This window comes from Protopterus annectens, chromosome 5.part1, assembly GCF_019279795.1.
Source record: "Protopterus annectens isolate FY-2018-M chromosome 5.part1, PAN1.0, whole genome shotgun sequence".
Taxonomy (NCBI): domain Eukaryota; kingdom Metazoa; phylum Chordata; order Ceratodontiformes; family Protopteridae; genus Protopterus; species Protopterus annectens.
This window is the reverse complement of record NC_056736.1, coordinates 269,213,833-269,234,041: the sequence shown is the minus strand read 5'-3', so window position 1 is coordinate 269,234,041 and position 20,209 is coordinate 269,213,833. Positions and strand designations below refer to the sequence as shown.

General features: G+C 36.3%; 1 protein-coding gene across 1 annotated transcript in view; it reads left to right on the top strand.

Annotated features, from left to right (window-relative positions):
* The window catches only part of LOC122803366 (sodium/potassium-transporting ATPase subunit alpha-1-like), a 577,066-nt gene that overhangs the window by 113,529 nt on the left and 443,328 nt on the right, over positions 1 to 20,209 (top strand). Inside the window, exon 7 of the mRNA XM_044072943.1 lies at positions 9,247 to 9,364. Within this exon, the coding sequence (XP_043928878.1) occupies positions 9,247 to 9,364 (118 nt within the window). The remainder of the gene's footprint in view (positions 1 to 9,246; positions 9,365 to 20,209) is intronic.

Here is a 20,209-nt window from a genome sequence, read left to right as displayed (position 1 = left end):
CATTTGAGACCTCTTGTAGCTTATTCAGAATTGTTTTATTAAGTGATGTTAGAGATAACTGTTAGATTAGAGAATTAAAATCAGAATGAGAATTAAATATTAGGCATTTATTACATTTATTAATTGTTCGAGTTAACTATATGATATATTTTATATGCAGCCCCAAGACAATTTCTGTTCACTCAATGTGTTTGTCCACCATATCCTCACAGAGGTTTGTGAATTTTTATCATGAAATTTGCCCATGCATTTGACTTTTAATAAAGAACACCCTGTTGTTGCCTTTATTAAGAAAAATACGATTAAATGTAACTATTTTTATTTTCTTTACGTGCTTGAGATGTTGATATAGATTTGTTTTTATTTTACTAGCAACTTCATTCCACTTGCTTTTATATTATGTTCTTTTAATGAGGTATTAGACCAATCCATGTCTTCAGTGAAAGAAATTAAGTTTTTGTTCTTGGCATAGGATGTTACATCTACCAGTGTGTTGATGATGCCTGGAGCCAAAGTTAGAAATATTTTAATTATAGATGGACATAGAATGTCAGCTTTAATATTATTTTGTTTCAGAATTTTTATTAATGGCCAACACTGCTCCCTTCTTTCCATGGTCTTAGAAACAAAGATATTAACATATCTAATAATGTTTGCCCAGTTTTTATTAGTGACTTTGACTAGGCTGATCCGAAGACTAATTATTTATCCAGGTAGAAAAAAAAAACTCACCACTGTAGAACTATGACCGGTATTAGGTTTAGTTGATAAATATTTTCCAATAGCCCTCTGTACCCTTTCACTTCCATAGGTTAAACCTTCCTGAAGATTTAATATCTTAGGAATCCAATAAGTAAGGGAACATAAAATGTCATATCCTTCAATCTTTGTTGTCACTTCAAATATATTTAAGTTGTTCCTATGCTGTCTGTTTTCCAGGTCTTTATTTTATTTATTAACCAAGTATTCTGTTTCATCAAAAACTTAGTATGATTCCTTCTTGTTTCATTATTCCGTAAAGATCCTTTAATAGTATTTCCATCTCCAAAATCTGAATATTATGCTTTTAAATAATGAATTTTCATATTTTAGCTTGTTTCAAACTGTTTTCCTAAAGACTCTCAAGTTTGCTCTGAAAATTATAAGTTTTAATGTTAAGTGCTCGAATACATGACAATACCTGCTGAAAGTCCTTTTTATTGAGATATCTCCATGAGAGAGTTTTGATATACTCAGTTTTAATTGTAATAGAGTCAATTTTCTCTGAAAGGTATTCTGATGAAGATATTATTTAACAATACTTCTTTGACCAGGATTAACTTACAGAGTATAACTTCCTCTTCTTTTCCTGTGAGAAGTCTTACACTTTCCTGTCAAAATATTATCCTCATTGCAGAGTTCACTTACAATGCTGTCACTTCTTTGCCATCTTTAATGAACTCCTCACTCCAGTAATGTTTATGTTACTGATGGTGGCTCACATCAGCATGGCTCTCATCAGAGCTACCACTGCAACTTCAAAATGTAGTGGGAGTGAGCATATCAAAAGTGTCAGGAAGGGGCATAGTGTTCCAGGCCAGAAAAATAAAAAAAAGACTTCTGAAAATTCGATGGAAAAGGCGGGCATGATAGAAATGCTTAGGAATCAAGCTGAGGAAAACAGCATTCTTCTGAGGTGGATATATTCAAGAAAGATTTATCAAAGTGGAATTTAAGGCTAGCATAGCTCATAACCTTTAAGGACAATAAAATGATGTTATTCAAGGCCTGGACTAAGGAAAAATTTCAGTTTAATGGAATTCTTAATTGAGTGAGCAATAATTTCTGTGATTGTGGAAAGAAGAGAAGAGAACATTTCTGCCTTTGCTAAAGAGCTATATTTCTGACCTTTATAGTTTACATGAAAGTCCTGCCATGGATTTTAACCATAGATGCCTCTCTTTGGTAATGGACACATCTAGACAAACAGTATGTTTTGAACTTTAAGATTACCTAGCATCATTATTATGTTTTACGTATTATAGGATAATAGGATCATAGGAGGTTACTAGGTTAAGGGCTCTAGAGCCTTTTTATGCCTAGCCATTTGTGCCCCCAGTTTTCCCACTTATCAATGCCCACAGATTAGAATAACTTTGATATATATGCCTGTGCCATAGGACATCTACAAACTGCCCCCTTTTATAAGGGTCACAGGCAACAAACCGGGATGAATTTGCAATTTCCATTCTGTTGGTCCAAATTGCATTTGAATAGGCTTAGGGAAGAGCTCTGTTTGCCATGAATGGGAAGACTGTTTCAGGGAAGGGGTTATCCCTGAAACATATACCTGTGCCTCCAATATGTTTCTTTTATGTCACAGATAAGGTTCCGCTCAGGTAATTGTTGTACTTTTTGTTTTGTGAATGTGTAGAAGATCCATCAGGCTGAATCAGAGAATGTCTTGTAGGAAACAGAGTTACATGCTCCTACTTCTCATAGGTTCATAGGTAAATATTAGGCTAGCTTCCCTTGTGGGCCATTTTTTTTAAGCCTAGCCAATTTCCTTTTCAAAGGTGAGAATGACGCTCTGTACCTTGTATCTGTATGATAAACACATGAACCATTATACCAACTCCTATTAATTAAAATAGAATTGAACTCAGCATTGTGTGTTCTCGTTTTCTGAGCTCACTTCACTTACTCATTGCACCACACAGACAGGTACAAAGATAAGTTTTTCACTGGATAGCAGGATGCTTCATTCATTTGATTTTAGTTGCTAATCCCTATGAACATCGAGTAGGGGTTGCTTCTGATCACGTTACTTCATTTTTGAATTTGAAGGTGGGATGGTTGTAGATGAGGTGAACCTCCACTCTACAATGCACTGCTATGTTGCTAAGGTTTCTGACATTTGCATAATGTATTAATTGCCCCAACAGGTTCATCACTGGGATCCCTAAGGGTGGCTTTGGTGGGATGAAGAAATAGGGCGGTCATAACTGTTTGTATCAGTATGACCTTACTTTTCACTCATGGTAGATTGGGAGGTACAAGGTTTGTTTTGCTTCAACCTTGTTGCCACTTGTTCTTGGGGTAGTACCTCAGTGCCTAGCACTGTATGTTTTCATTATTTTCTTCATGAATATGTTTCTATGGGTTAGATGCCATAGGCATGCATATTGCAATGCATTATAAGATGGATGAGTTTTTACCCCTCATGACGTCTCTCAATCCTAATGCTTCTTTGTTATAATTAACATTATAAATAAGCTAACATGGGCATATAACTGACTTGCAGGTACATAAATCATCATTTTCTTCATTATGCCTTCTTGTTCTCTGGAAGATGTGTTTTCTGCATTTCATTTGTGATGTTCTAATGGACAGATTTAGTTTTAGACTTCCAACTGTTGTCATACAATGCACTTTGTGCCACTGTTGTGGGTTAGCATGGAGGTTTTAAGCTGATATGACTGATTAATTTGTAGGGCTGAATAAGATCTATATGTAAAATATACTTCAGCCTTCATCTGTCATCTTTACCTGTCTTGCTGAACTTCTATTTTTATTTTTCATTTATGTTTACCGATGTTTGTTTACTAGGGTAGTGCACAGATCACAATGGACCAGTTTTGGCACAACCCAGGTGAATAACATTACAATGGAACTGAAGGGATTAGTACACAAAAGATGAGAACATGGTGATTTTAGCATAATGGTTAAGGGCTTCCCTTATAGACACATGGTACAAGGTTTGATTCTGACATTGGGTTATTATCTAGGCTTTAATTATCCCTTCAGAACAATTTGCCTAGTATTAACCTATGAAAAATAATATAATAAATCCATGGATTAGTATGATGATGTCACATATATTTTTACAGCAATATCTTAACAGTATATCACTTATAAGAGTGAATATGGAGAGTGAAGGAACAGAATGGAGGAGGGGGATTTACAGACATGACCAGTCTAAAAGAATTTGCATTGGGCTTGGTTATTGATGTTTTTTGAGCTATGGTCTAAACTAGGAATATGTAGAGCCTTTTGATGTCAGTAGGAAGAGATTACCAAAGTTTAGGATCTAGAATAGAAAATGGATGATCTGTAAAATGCATTTTGGCTTTTGGTGCTTGCAGTATGGGAGGTGAAGGGATGTGATGCCTGAGATTGAAGGAAGAGGTTTTAGTCATGCCGTTAGCTCAAGGAGGAAGAATGCTTCCTGATGTAGGAGTACGAACAGCAGTGCCAACAGTAAGATGTCTGCTCTCAGTTTGATAGGAGTCATTTAGCTTAGGAAAGAGTCAGGCAGTGGTGCACTTGTGGGGATAAAAGGTGTGATGGAGCAACATATTGCAGTTGTGATGTTTTCTTTTGTGAAAGTGTTTTCCTTGGATGGTGAGGTTAAAATGCATTGGTCATATCTGAGTTGCAACTGACAGTCTCCCTTACCTACTGCTGCTCTTGCTGGGTCTGTTTTTTTTCCTGGCTTTGAATAAAAGGGTATTCATTTTTTTTCTATGTATAAATGGAAGCTACGAGTTTGGCCAAGCAAAATCCCAACACACTTGAAGGATGTTTTTGCTTCTGTTGGGGTGTTGTTTAAATCTTTAGTGTATAAGAAAGTGGGAAATTTTATTTTTGAAGAGCTGCAAAAAATGTTTTGAGTTTTGGAAAAGTTAAAAATATATATTGGTTGAATAGCTGTTGGTTAAGGGAGCACAGGTCAATTTGAAGTTCTGACTGTCAGAGTGGTAGTGTTTTTTTTCTACAGTTGACCATGTGATAAGCAAATAAGATCATTGGTATGTGTGGGACACTTTGTTTGTTAATAAAAATTGAGTATAGCAAGGGAGATAAGGAGGGAATCCTGAGGCACATCATTGTGTAGTGAAACATCTTCATGGTGGGGAAGTATAGCACACTGTGATGGGAAAATCGTTAGCAATTTATTTTACAGCAAATTTAGATCATTAGGTGAGGACAACAGGGGATGTGGAACATGAAGATGAGAAACAGATAGTGAAGGTGTGTAAAACAGGGTAAATATTGGTGGAGGAGTCTGGTTAAAAGGTAGATTTGTATGTTACTAATTTTTGGGAACATTTTAAAGAGAGTATTGAGTAACAAGGAAAAACAAGTCAGAGCATAAACGGTGGTTCAAGATGGTTTGAAGTGAAAAATGTTAGGTAATAGAAGGAAGAGGTGACATGCAGTAACAAGGGAAATATCTTTGAGTAACATTTGTCTAAGAGATGGCGGTAATGTCACATACAGTGGGTGAGGTGGAGATGCTATACATTCTGGTCTTTAGATGCAGTATATTTTTCTACCACCTCAATCTATGAAATATTAGTGCTACTGTATCCTGTGATCAGTATCAGTGGTATGAACATTAAGCACTGGTCTGGGAGCTCTTGTAGCATACAAGTGCAAGTTAAATGGGTGACATTTCGTAAGGCCCTCTGCATGAGAATGTTTTAAGAGAATTCTTTATACTTTATGAAGGAAGGATTTTTGTGCATGGCATGAATATGCAAGCTCTGTTCACAGGTTTCTGGGATGAAAGGATTGGCATGCTTGTCTTTCTTTGTAATTTTTTTCTTAAAAGTGGCACACTATTGTTATCATGGCAAAGAAGTTGTTTCTCATGGCAAAGAATTTGTTCACACTTGTGTCAGTGCAAAACAATAGATATAATGTAGAATGGGGAATGTGAATTATGAGAAAAAAGACAAAAAAAATTTAACTCTATCCTTTCCACTCATTGCTAACTTTGGACTTTAGCCTCCTGGTTTCCAGCAGGTTGCTCACACAAGAGCTTCTGCAAAATGGAGACCCCAGCTTCATGTGGAGGCTCTAAGGTCAGCACCACACTGTGAGATGGGCCAGGCCAGAAGCTGTCATACTTCAGCATGGCAAGGGATTTTCATATCTTCCTCTCTCAGTGTACTGAGATGTGGATTTGACTGGCAGAGCAATGGGAAGTAACCATATGCATGTGTCCCCATGTCAAACCCAATCGTCACATTCTCAATCTTCCCCTGCAAGTCCAGTATCAATTCTTTGAGCTCCGTCCTCTATATGAGTGCCATTAAAGATATGCCCAGTACACTCCCACCCTTCCCAGGATAGGTGCATCCATGATCCTTACCTCAATGCGAATCTGCGATGCAGCTAATCAAAAAGGAGTCACCTGAGCTTAATCAGAGCTTTATCCTTCCCTCTACATCATCGGCAAGACTCAAAAAAATGTTTTGACATTTTTGCCTGATATTAGAGGTACCTATAGTTAAGTCTCTATTACACTATTTGCTATCAGTGCACCACTGAGTTATCCCCTCAGCAGCTGTAAACTGGGCCCCTTATGTCACTGAGCTCCATAACAGGCATAATGCCTTCTATATATTAGTTCTTGTAACATTTAAGAGGTATAGATACAGGGTTTGACTCTGACCTCTGGTTATTGTCTAGGCTTATAATAGTTTGCAGACTGATATCCTAGTAGTTACCTGTTAACCAGTCTTTGCTGCTATGGACAGCACACAAAACTATCATTGTTTTTTCTGAGCATGTACTATAACACTCAGCAGTGACAGTATGAGGAAACAGTAGTTGGCCTTCCCTGGAAAAAATATAAATAAAGGCAGTACATTTAAATGCATCTCTATCTTTGTTTTTGCCTGGCCTGCTTCCTCTTTTTGTAGGTATATTGGACAACTTAAATTCTTAGGGACATTCTTAACAGATCCAAAAAGTGCAGAAGCCCCTGATTTATTAGTGCCAGTTGTTAATCATTTTTCAGTCACTCATTAAAGCGACCACAGAAAACATCTAAGCTGAACTCTGCTTTAAGAAATGTAAAATGCCAACATGTTTTGAAACACTGCAGTAAAGCTGGCAGCTGTGTGTGTTGTTGTTAGCTAAAATGAACAATAATGAGCGGAACCACAATGCAATCTCCAGGCAAATAAAAACTAATAAGAAAAAGGTTTCAAACAGATGACTAATAGTTAAGAAAATATGGCTTATGAGGAAAAGATGATTCATTATATATATTTTATAGAAAATATAGTTGAATTTGTCTTTTACTCTCGTAGTTTATATTACCTCTTGTAGTCCCATAGGCAACAAGCCCTCTGTTGTCTGCTTGGTTGTTTTTCATGTCATAGTCACTGATATCAGGTTTTATTTCATGCCAGATACCTTCATCCCCTGTCCGCAGTAGCCCTGCACACTGTTACAGCATTCCTTCTCTGAGTTATAGCAGAAAGGTCTCCTTTAGGGACACTGCTATGTATGGAGGCCCTCCAATTCTCCATGAGTAGGCTCTACAAGAACTAACACCACCAAATGGGGCAGGAGTAGGCAAGAAGACCCCATAGTGTGATTTGAAGTGGCATTTCCTACTTTAGATCCTCACTCCTGAGATCAAAAGAAGGTTGTATAATACTGTCATGCAGAAAACACTCTCATCTACATGATGTTGTTTCCTCCAAATACCCACCCTCTAAACTGCAGCACTGAGTCAATAAGAAAACATTGGAATCCCCCTATACATATGCCCCAAGCACCTTCACCCTTGCAAGAGGTGAGCAGTCTCTGCTTCATCGTTTTTCTTTAATCTCTGCCAACTCAAGCAGGTGTCCAAGCCACTAACCAGGTTCAAGTTTCCTGAGCCATAGTCAGGGCTTTATCCCTGTATGTTAATGGAACTGGCTAAATAAAAATTGTATGTCCTTTTCTCCTTTTAATGATATTAACTATGTAATTAGGTATTTTAACTGTACTTTATCATTTGAAGAAAGCCAGTTCATGTAACAATCACTAGTATCCTTTCAGTAATGTTGGTTATTTTTGAATAAAGTTTTCCATGACTCACTCCTTGCAGTAAGACTGCACATCAGCTATGCAGACAATAAATTGTGAGCATGCTAAACCATTAAGGCAGAAGAATATAGTAAGAAATGGTTGAAATGTAGCTAAATATATTAATAGAAATGACCAGTGTATATTTTCTTCCTCACATGTTTTAGAAAATATTTGTCTTTGCTTTACAAATACAAATTCTTTACATATTTTGTCAATTCTGAAATTTGGTTCATATGAATAATAAAGTGACAGAAATGCTACAGTCAAGATATTCTCACCTCTGAAACATTAATATTATTTTATGACTGGTTTACATAGTGCTAATACTTTCAATGCATATAGATGTATCCAGAATATGAGAGATAGGGATTAGGATCTAACGATCCACTCCACTACTATCAATTAAGTGACAGTACCAGATTTAAGTTTGTACTGCTGGCACTAAATAATATACCAGGATTGAATGGACTTAAACATATACAGTAAATGCACACTACTGTGTAAGCTGATATACCTGCCACATCCAAATAAGCTTTACAATGCAGAGCTGCTGATCAGTCATAATCACAGACTTTCCATGGTCTTCCAGACTGAGTCCATTGTCTTTCCTTGTAACCGTAGCCAGAGTAGTGGAAACCTAATCAATATTAATTGGATAACTCTACCAAGGTAAGTCTTGCAAGAACCAAACTTCTAAAACAGTTTGCTGAAAACCGGCATTGAATGAAACCAACCCTGCCTTTCCCCATTATAATGTGGCCAAGCAGTTAACATATGTACGTTAAGCAATGGGCAGAATTCTCCCCACATGGGAGAGCAAGGGTCTTGTTCACTGCAAAATGCATCTTTGTTTTAGGTTTGCTGAATTTGTTTTTTCAGATAAACTGTTTTGGACAACTGAGAATTGCTGAAATTACCTTTGGCAAGTTGACATGAATTAAATTATTTTTAAATAAAAACACACAATATTTTCCAGGATGGTTTAATGGTCAGAATATCCTGTCTCTTTGCTTTTGGAAATGACATGTCATACTATATAAACAGTGTAGTCACATTCAGATAACAATGTGGGAAACAAAGTTATAATAACATATTTGGGAGACTGCATCAACAATTGTAACAGTTGCTAAGAAAGTTACAACTATCTGAATAGATGTAGTTGGAGAAAAATCATAAATGCAGATAAAGGCAAGAATACACAATGATTCAGCAGATCAGGGTTAATTCATCCATTCCTTCTCTATCTCTTATACCTCGTTCAAGCTTGTGATATAAAAATCCAAATGTTTTTATCTAGTGTTTGTCTTTTATGGATATAAAATATAGAAGAACAATTTGAAATAAAGCACACCCCAAAGCATCCATTTACATTTTTCTATATTTCTACAGGTGGACAATTCTTCACTTACTGGTGAATCTGAGCCTCAGTTAAGATCACCTGACTTCTCTCATGAAAATCCACTGGAAAGCACGAACATTGCCTTCTTCTCAACCAATTGTCTAGAAGGTATTTTATTAATTATTCTAGTTATTAGTTTTATATCAGTGTTTCAACAATGTAATCTCTTACCTTGTTCTGACAGTTGTGCTTTGCATTAGTTTATTTATTATCTCTTTTAGTAAAAGCTCAGATATAGCATCAAATTCATTTCTACTTTTCTGGAACAAAAGGTGTACTACAAAGCAATGAAAGGAAAGTACAGACAGCAAGAAATAATAGAAGAGGAAACCTGCCAACATAAATACATCAGGCAATAAATACGGAACGTTATAAAACATAATAGATTACAAACTGCTACAAACTCTTGCCCAACTCATTCCATTTCTTTGCTGTATTCAGCTCATCTGTGCAAAGACAGAGAGCTCACCTCTTTTGGTGGTGACCCAGGATGTAATAATAGAAAGCTTGGACACAGAAGGTTGGTTGGGGATGAAAAGACTGAACAACCAAGAGTCAGCTTTCCTGTTTTTGTGGAAGGGGATTCCCTGTTACAAGATCAATCCATAGCAGAATTTTAACAAGTAGAAGGTAAAATTTAATAGATCCAAAATGTCTGATATCACATGTGCAAATATGTGTGGAGTATGTGACAAAAGAAACAGATATGCAACACAGGTTGAGATTGTTAGATGATGAAAAGATATGTAAATAAAAATTAAGTGTTAATAAACATTATGAAATTTATTAAACAAATAAGGTTTTCAGCACAAATTTTGACTTCTTCAGACTATTGCCCATCTGCACAAACTTGAAATTTGTTAGCCTGCAATATAATATACAATTATACTTACAAAAAAATGAACTGACATACTGCTAACCCTTATGGTAATCACATTTTATTTAGTTATTTTTTTTTACTAGTTGCAAGTCATGAGTGAAATAATCTGGGAAGGAGGAAAGGAAAGTGACGTTTACTTGTAAATGTCTTTTTCTTACCAGTGTGCAGCATAGTACCACATGCAGATAAAACTGTTTACAAATAATGATTAAAAGGAAATCCGAATGCAGCAAGTTTATAAAACTCACTTTTCACTTGCCTGAAGTGTCTGTGAACTAGATCAAGGCCAAAGACCCAATGAGTAATTAGCTTCCTTTCTGCAGGCATCAATTCTACTTGAATAGCTAATTTGCAATCCAGTAGATGATGTGATTCTTTATATTAAGTTTGTCAATAATACTTGCAGTGAGGTTAGTGTCAAAAGAAATAAAAATAGAAGTGGTGAACAAAGGTCGTCTACGAACAAAATAGCAAGGTATATTAAAAATGAATTTTCTGACCAACACAGTCTCTACAAATAATTTATTAAAAGACAAAAAAACGGTAAGCGCTTTCACAAACTTAATCTCTTCTTCAGACCAAATACAGAACCTATATATAAGTAAAACATTTAAAAATCCTACTGAAACAGATCAAATCAATGACACAGATCATGTGATCTAAGAACTGGTCTTAAAGATAAATTGTCATTAAAACTGGGATGCTTATCTGCTCTCAACGTAATAATACATTTTAGCTTGCACTGCTCAGTCTTGTTCATCATGTTGCCACCTCTTATTCGTAGGCTGGTACAAGAAATTTAAAAGAATAGTTAGAATCTGTGTTTTTAACTTTTGGCTTGTTCATCATGTTGCCACCTCTTATTCGTAGGCTGGTACAAGAAATTTAAAAGAATAGTTAGAATCTGTGTTTTTAACTTTTGGCAAGAGCATTAGTGTCTTTATATTTCTTAATATCCTTTCCTGCAAGGTTCAAATGGTTTTACCAACATAGAACATACCACATTTGTGCTTCAGCAATCTGCATAGAAATCAAACTTGATATTACAGTCCACTGTAGGCTGTTTGATATATGAGGCAGACCTAATGTACTTGCAAGCAAAGCATGAGAGAAATAATGACCCTTTATGACCACATTCAATGTGATCCATATAAGTCTTCGTCACAGCTCACCTCAGAGCAGCAGGTAGGCTACTGAGTATAAGGACAGTCTTTGCCATTTTTTTGGGATAGTTGAAGGATTTAAAACCTTTAATTTTCTTGATTAGAAATCTTTGCAGCCTTTCCTGCTGAGCCATAAACTTGGATTTGTACATACCAAAGGAGGCATTGTATTCAGTGAAGTGTCTGATAAGGGAAGAATTCAGGGGTAGAATGACTCCTTTGGCTCTTGAAGATATTCCCTTGCTAATTATCTGAGCCAGATAGAAGGATTTCCTGATGATGGTGGAAACATGATGATCGAATGAGAGATAGTTGTTCACAAAAGTATCCAGGTGCCCTGTGACCTCTGTCTAAATAGGAGTACCATTGAGGTTTAGAGCAGCTTTGTTGCTGAATGTTGCTATGCTTCACATTTTCCATATAACTTGAGATGATTTTCAGTTCACCATATATGCGCACATTCCAATACTTGCTGGGACCATTTAGTATGAGAGGATAAATGGATAACAGTACCCAGCTTGCAGTCATTATCAGACTTGGCCAACCCCAATTCCAGAAAACTGGATTGAATGTATGCAAAATAAATGCCAAATCGGAGAGGACTTAGCATGGATTCATATGGCATACTACTTGTTACAATTTTACATTCAGAGAGCTTATCTGCAACTTTTACAACCTGGAATCTTTTGGACAGCTAATTTCAATCCAGCAGAAAATGTACGGGGGGGGGGGGGTAAGTTAAGTTTATCTAAATTTCAACATTTCTAGTGTGGGTAATACTATCAAAAACCTTGGCCAGGTCAAGATCAGCAGTATGCATGAAGTGGCCACTGTCCACAACCAATGTAACCTTTTCAAAGAAGCTTACTTGGGTCAGGAAACAGGACCCCTTTCACAAAATTAAACTTTGTGGGGTCTAGTTCAGTTAAGTTGCCTGTATCTGCTTAAATGAGTTCTGCGATGATACCTTCCATTGCTTTGCATATAAGGGTGGTGAGGCTTAAGGGCCTGCTATGACCTAGGTCTGTAGAGGGGCCATTGTTGTGAAGGAGAGTCACAGTGACTGTTCTTCAGGCATTTGACACAAATCCTGTATTAAACTGAAGCTGAGCAATTCTCAGACAGTACATAGTTGACACAGGTTGTTTTCTGCTCCCATGGAAGTATTATTTTATGCCTTTCCCAGATTTGTTCCAAAGTTATTTCAAGAAAAGCTAAATTCTCAGGGATAATGGGGTCAATGTTGTGGGTAAGTGTGGTAAAGTTAGCACTAATTATGTCAGCTAATATATTGGCTATATCCTTGAGATCAGAATGTGTGATGTTGGTATGAATGAGCTCAGACTATTGTTGGAGATCATACCTTCATTTTTTGACACAGCAGAAGAAAGGCTTGCATTTTCCTTTGGTATCAGTGACAACCTTATGTTCATATTCAGCTTTATATTTTCTAACAGTGTTCTTTAATACCTTAGTGAAATGTTTCAGTGTGATTTTGAGGTAGGGGAAAGGAATTTCTTGCAACTTTTCATAATTTTCCTTCTTTTGTTATACAATTTATTTATAATAGAGTTCTACCAGAGTGGTTTAGTTTTGACTTTACTATTATATTTAGGACAATAGGTACTGACATTTAGACATTTATATGCAGCTGTTTAGGTGCTGGTAAAAGGCAGATGTGAATGCAGCAGCCTTCCTTCTCAACTGGGTTTAGTTGCAAGGGATTATTAGTAATTTTGCATAAGTTTTATATTACCTGAAGTAGATTTGCTCAAAAGAAAATCCCTAAAGACAGTCTCATTTGCAGATGGGGGTAGTACAACTAGGCCTGACAGAGAAGGTGACCAATTTCCGGTCAGACTAATCAGGGATGAGGAGATGCAGAGTGGGAACAGGCAGGGGCTAGTTTGGTGCGGACCATATTAAAACCTCTAGTTATACAACTTGCTCCAGTGCACTGGTATTTACCATGACTATGAAACACTGAGCATAACTATGTTTAGAGGTGTAAGAGTGCCAGTCACTATTTGGGTAGTTGAAATTCCCCATCAAGAAGATGCTTGATTTGATATTGCATGCCTTAATGGAGTTGAGGTAATTGTTTAGGATTTTTGGAGGAAATTGATGGGTATTTGTAGCTAGCAATGAGGTAATAGCTGGATTTGTTAAGAGTGATTTGGATCTCCTGGAGCTCCGAATGAGGGTCCTGTGTAATTTCATGTGAGGTAATGTTTTAATAGATACTATCCTACAGATATCCAAGGGTCTGAAGGAATGATAGGTGGTAAACATTGGCACAGAGGGCATGCTATCATTGCAGTGAAGTTATGTTTCAATAACTACACAAAGATGAATGTGCTTGAGTTGCAGAAGAGCCTCAGGTTCTGGCATTTTTCTATTTTAGACTCCTAGCCTTGAGTCGTACTGCTATGAAGCTGTTTAAGTTTGAGTTTGAGACAGAAACTCTGGCATGCAAGGTGTGAGCCATCCCTGGCAAAACAGGAAGTCTTATCTACCATCTCATCCCAGACTGACAGATACTTGACCCCCTTAGAATGACATAAATTATGTAGCCAGTTGTTAAATCCTATTATCTTGTCTTGCTATCTAGTCATCATTCCTAATGAAGGCAAGGCACTGCCCAGGACCAGTGTCTTTGCAGCATCCAACAAATGCATAGTAAGTTCTTTTATGTTTGTCTGCAAACAAACAGTAGCTACAGCATTTATTAGCACATGCACCCTTACCTTATCAGGCTGGTAATGAAGGGGGAAGTGGAGAATTAAGTGTGCCTTGTGCCTTAAGCTATTTTGAACCTGCAGGCTCCCATACTTGTTTTAGGACACTATGATACCTTCCCCTTAGTGTGCCCGTATCTTCTTAGTTGCCTAGTATGTAACTTATAAGAAGAAACATTGCCACTCACTTTCTGCATTCCTGCTATGAAAAACTTTTATCTGATAGTGCAGTAATCTGGTGTAGTAAATTAAACCATGAGCTTATATCCCAATGGCTGGACTGGCGTATACATGCATAGTGTGCACCCATGATGCTGTACTAAGATATTAGACATTTACTACATACTGAGCATACAAAAACAGACTCAGCCACGTGTCATATCACAACATTATTGTTGGTGCTGGGCATGCATAAAGAAAATACTTGCAGTGGTGCTGTGGTAGCATTGTCGCCTCACAGTAAGACATAGTCCTGTTCGATTTTCAGCTAAGGCATCTTCTGTGTGGAGACATGTGTGAATGGGCGTACCTTCATTGAAGGTTGTGCATCAGAGCTGGCAACTCGGCATGTAAAAATCTACTGCCAATCATTAGCGGACCGGAGTTCTGCTGTGGCGACCCCTAACCGGGAAAAGCCAAAAGACACAACAACAACAACAACAACATTATTATTATTTTTTATTTAAAGATACAAAGAAATGCTTGTAACATCACAGCTTCTATATCCAGTAGATAAGTGAACTAAAATGAGTCAGCAGTGCTGAATATAGGAAAACAACTTTTAATTCTAATAAAACAAACCACACTGGAGCCAGAATAAAGTTGAGCACTTTCGTCCCATTTATTACAAAACTTCTTCAGAACTAAAAATCAATTACAGCCATTACCTTTTATAAAACCATCCATTATGACATAATTTCCCTAATTGATACACAATTAATATAAAGTGAAAGACCAAGTAAAAATGTGTACATACAAACATTTACTTAACCATATAAATACAAATATGAATATATAAATAACAGTTACCTATTCATACCTATCAAAAATTTACATTTATATATATGTATATATATATATATATATATATATATATATATAATATTTATAATTAATTATTGACATAATTCAAGTGACTTTTCACAGAAATCTTATAATTTATACCTGGATTTATATCCGCCCTTAGAAAAATTTGAAATTTTAACTCAATATTTTCTAAAAAATAATTAAAAGGACCAATAAATTTGTCCTTATTAACTTTTTCTACTACAAAGAAAGTAACTTTCTTAAAATGTGTGCACTTCACTGAGTGCTTGGCCAATACATTACTTAGATCCTCCTTTTTAATGGCTAACACATGCACTCTAACTCTGTGATTCAATTTTCTAATAGTTTTACCTATATAGAAATTCTCACAGCTGGAGCACACTGCAAGATACACCAGCCCCTCACTTTGGCAATCGTATCGTCCCTTTGCTATTAAGGTGTAACTCAAGTGTTTGAAATGGTAGCTATGTACTCCCATCATAAACCTACACTGAGTACAATTAGTACATGAGAATGTACCAAAACAGGTAAAGTTATCATTTTTCTTTTCACACTTAGGTCCACTTTCCAACAGTTCCTTCAAGTTTTTAGCTTTTTTATTTATAAATCTCAGCTGGACTTCCACTACTTTACTTAGTTCTTCATTCCCTAAAATGATTTTCCAATTTTCACTATTTCTCTGATCTTAGGCCCATCAATACTCATAGGTACAGGAAAAGCATACCTTAACATCTCTTCCCCTACTCCATTACACTTATGTATAGCATTGGTCTGAAATCCAACTTTTAAAATAGGGAAAAACCTAGTCCCTCTATTTTTTGTAATGTAACCAATAACTTCATCTAGGTCCCTTTGGTCATATCCTCTATCAATCAATAACTGTCTAAGAAAATTTACTTCACTAATGAAATTATTTTCTTCACTGATCATCCTACTGAGCCTTATAACTTGTCCTTTAAAGACATTGATCTTCATATATTTTGGGTGAAAACTTTCAAACTGTAAGTAATTATTAGTGAATGTTTTCTTTTACGATAGATGTTACTACTAAATTCTCTTTTATTGATATCAATACTTATTTTAACATCAAGAAAGTTTACTTCCATTCCAACATTACCAATGGTAAATTTAAGCCAAGTCACCGTCCTATTAAGTTCACTGACAAAATCCACAAGCTGTTCTCTACTACCTGCCCAAATAAAAAAACAGGTCATCAATATATCGTTTATAGCACCGTACAAACTTAAACAATTCTAATTTTGTGAGAAATTCGAGTTCCCACCAACACGCAACCAAGTTGGCGAACACTTGTGCAACACGTGCACCCATCACAACCCCACTTGTTTGTTGGTAAAGTCCTTCTCCAAACATAAAAAAAATATTCATTAACACCAGTTCCATAAGCTGACAAACCACAAAAATGTCTTGTTTAAGACAATTCTTGTGTCTATTTAAGTAAAGCCTCATAAATTCTATACCTTCTGTTTGTTCTATTGCAGTGTATAATGAACAAATATGAAATGTGCACGACATGGCCTCATCCCCCTGAAATTCGTATAACCTTAACTCATCTAAAAACATCCATGAGACTTTCATTAACCACTTACTGTTCTGCACTATAGGATTAAGTATTTCATCTAAATAAATAGACATTTTTGATGTTTTACTATGTGGAACAAGCACTATAGGTCTAAATGTGGGGTGTTCAGCATCCTGATGTATTTTGGGAATACCAAACAAAGTCCCCAATTGTGGCTGTTCAACATTAAGAAATTCAAAAAGATCAATTCTGATGCACTGTTGATGTAATAAATCTAATAATATTAAATCAACTTCTTGAAACTTCTTTCTAACTACATCTCTAGAAACCTTTTTGTATTTATCTCTATCAGCCAACATGTTACCTATAATTTTGTTATACTTGACAACATTCATAATGACCAGGTCCTGCCCTTTGCCTGTTTTCATGTATCTGATGTCACTATAAGACATTAACTGTTTCAAAGCAACAGATTGTTTTTCTGTCAAATTTCTATCAAAATTAAATTTATTAAACCTACCAAAATTGTGTAAGCTGTAAATGTCATTCTCACAAATCATAGAAAAGGTATTCAACATATTAACCAGCAGTGGGTTATTATTACTTTTCTTTTTCCACTGACTGGTGTTACTAGTAGGCATGTCATGATAAAGATATTTCAGATTTAATTTTCTGACATATAACTTAAAATCCAGTACAGCATCTGCAATCTTAGCCCTATGTGCTGGTAAAAATGAAAAACCTTTTTTGAGAACTTCTATTTCATCTTTAGTGAATGTTCTGTCACTTAAATTGAAAATCTCATATAAACTAGCTAACGTCCATTGGTCTTTCCTTTTTTCTTTCCCACTACTGTGAATGCCTCCTTATTGGGAGGGGGGCTGCTGTTCCCGCTTACTTGGGTGGTAAAAGGAGAATTTTCTTCACTACTAATGCTAGAAACACTTGTTAGAATCTCTCTACTGTTAGTATTCTGATTGTAGTTTTTAACTAAGGTCTTGTTTCCATCAGAAAACAAATCAGGTCTGTATAAGGAATTTACCTTATAATGTGAGTTCTTCCTATTCATAAAATTGTTGTTCCTATTGATTTTTTTTGTCAACTAAATACGCTTACTTCTGCTGATAAGCATTGATGTCTCTTAATAACTTTTTCTTTTTCTTAATCACTATGGTCTACATGCTTATTAACTTTTCTTCTAAATTACTAAACAAACGGTAATGTATATGTATTATCGGATGTTCTCTGATAGCACTATCCAATTTTTTAATGTCAGCTTTCAAAACATTCATTTGTTCACTATTCCATTGTATAAGCAAGTTAAGCACTTTCAGCCAGTATTATTATATAATTCCATCAATTTAGTGAATAAACCATTATCAAACTTGGCCCCATTAGGAAATGCATAAACTCTTAAACCTAGCAGTACAATCCCCAGATCTACACATTTAGTAAGATACTGGTTTTCACATATTAAAGTCTTAAATTTCAGTACCTTTTTTAAAATCCGGTGTGTCCTTAATAAATATATTGGCATCTCTAGAAAGACTGCTACTGTTGTTCAAATCGGTGAATGGATCTCTGTCCTTTTTCTCCAAAAAGTCCATCAATGGCATGCCATTTCTAAATACTTCTTCACTTATTAACATACCCTCATCATTAGATGAGTTGTCCGAACCATTTCTGTTGTAATGGTGTATCCGCATTTCACCATTTCCTTTCATTCTTTTCAGTAAATATTGCGCCTTCAGGATAACTTCCTGTAAGGTTGTAGTTAGCATGTTGACATCTTCTGGTGTGGGGTATATGCTCACATAATTATTTATAGATCCCTGTGTAGTAATAGTGATACAATTCTCAGTGTAAACTTGAAATTCCTTTTTAACAAGAAGACAAATTAGTCAAAAAGCTACCAAGTGCCTCCGTGAACTTCCGATACTCGTAAATCAGCTTAAAACTGGTGAAAAAAAAACCAGAGCTAGTAAAACTGTTTTCACTTTGTTGAACAGTACCAAGGTGAAATGCTGTCAATCCTTTACCAACCACCACTGAATACCAGCTCTAAAAAGAGCTTTTAAAAGGAGACAGAACTTACAGACTCCGGCCCATTACAAGTCCCAATGAACAAACTAATGTGGCTTGTTCACCAACAAATACTGAATATTCCAAACTGATAATTTAAGTGAACTGCTGTCAATCCTCTACCTATCCCAATGAGAGTAAATACCAGCTCAAAAAGAGCTTTTGTGAGGAGACAGTCTTATATCCACACAGTAAAAAAACTTCCTGAGCCAATTTTCAAAGTAAAATATGTTGACCGTTACTTCCTTATTACTATATTTTAATTCTAAATTGATGGCCTGCCCTCATCAAACCTTACCTTTTTCATAACACCACACAGAAATAGGAAACTTGAACACCAAGTATGTCTGTGAAAGAGAACACTCATGAATATTGCAATCCTGAATGGCCTGCTAATGGCACTAAATTTAAGTCTGGGATAGTCATATTGCTTTTGAAGAACATATCCCCTCCATTGTTATGTGGGAAACACAGCAAGTGCCCAACAGTACAACAACAATATATGGTAATTCAGAAACATGATAAGCTGTATGAAACTGCTGCAACTGCTCAGTTCTAGCTTATCATGTCTCTGAATCAAACACTGTGCTATTTTAAGTAACCTTACTAGTGCTTCCCCTACCAACCCATGCAGCACAGTTGCACACGGGGTCTATATTACATAATCAAACTTTCAAAAGTTCAACTGTCATTTGGTCGACACCATATGATGGAACATTTAAAAGTTCAAACATCTAATAAAAACAACAAACTACACAAATAAGCTATCTGAACATTTTAATTGGGGGAAGCCCCCATGCACCCCTTAGGTGGGGGGCTGTGCCCCCCACAGCCCCCTCGCTCTTTAAATATACAAACTCAGAGATCGCACTACAGTGCAGAAAAGGTAAATCTTCCCATTCCACGCTGTATGGAGATCTGCGTTAAAGCATTCGAACTTTCAAAAATTCGATCATATGGTGTCGATTATATGATACTTGAACTATGAAAGTTCGATTATCTAATATAGACCCTGCACAGGCACCTACAAACATGCACACACAGACACACTCACATGCAAACAAAGGCACACACAGAAACACACACACACACACACACACACACACACACACACACACACACACACACACACACACACACACACACACACACAAACATGCTCATGTGCAAATGCACACACACACACACACACACACACACACACACACACACACACACACACACACACACACACACACAGCTTTGCAGTACTAACCTCCCACAAGGCCAATACCCCTGATCCTGCCATTGGATTGACTTTGTGTATGAAATCAAAAGATGAAGTAGGAATTTTGCTTCACTCTTCACTCCCCAACTAGCATGGTAGAGCTATTTTTTTAATCACTTTACTATACCATTCCTATGATGGAGAAAAGTTTTGAGGATGTGCACATGGCTAATAAGTAACAGCCGTGTCACTGGAATGCCACATTTGCATATAGCCTCTGGAGGCAAGACCAGTAT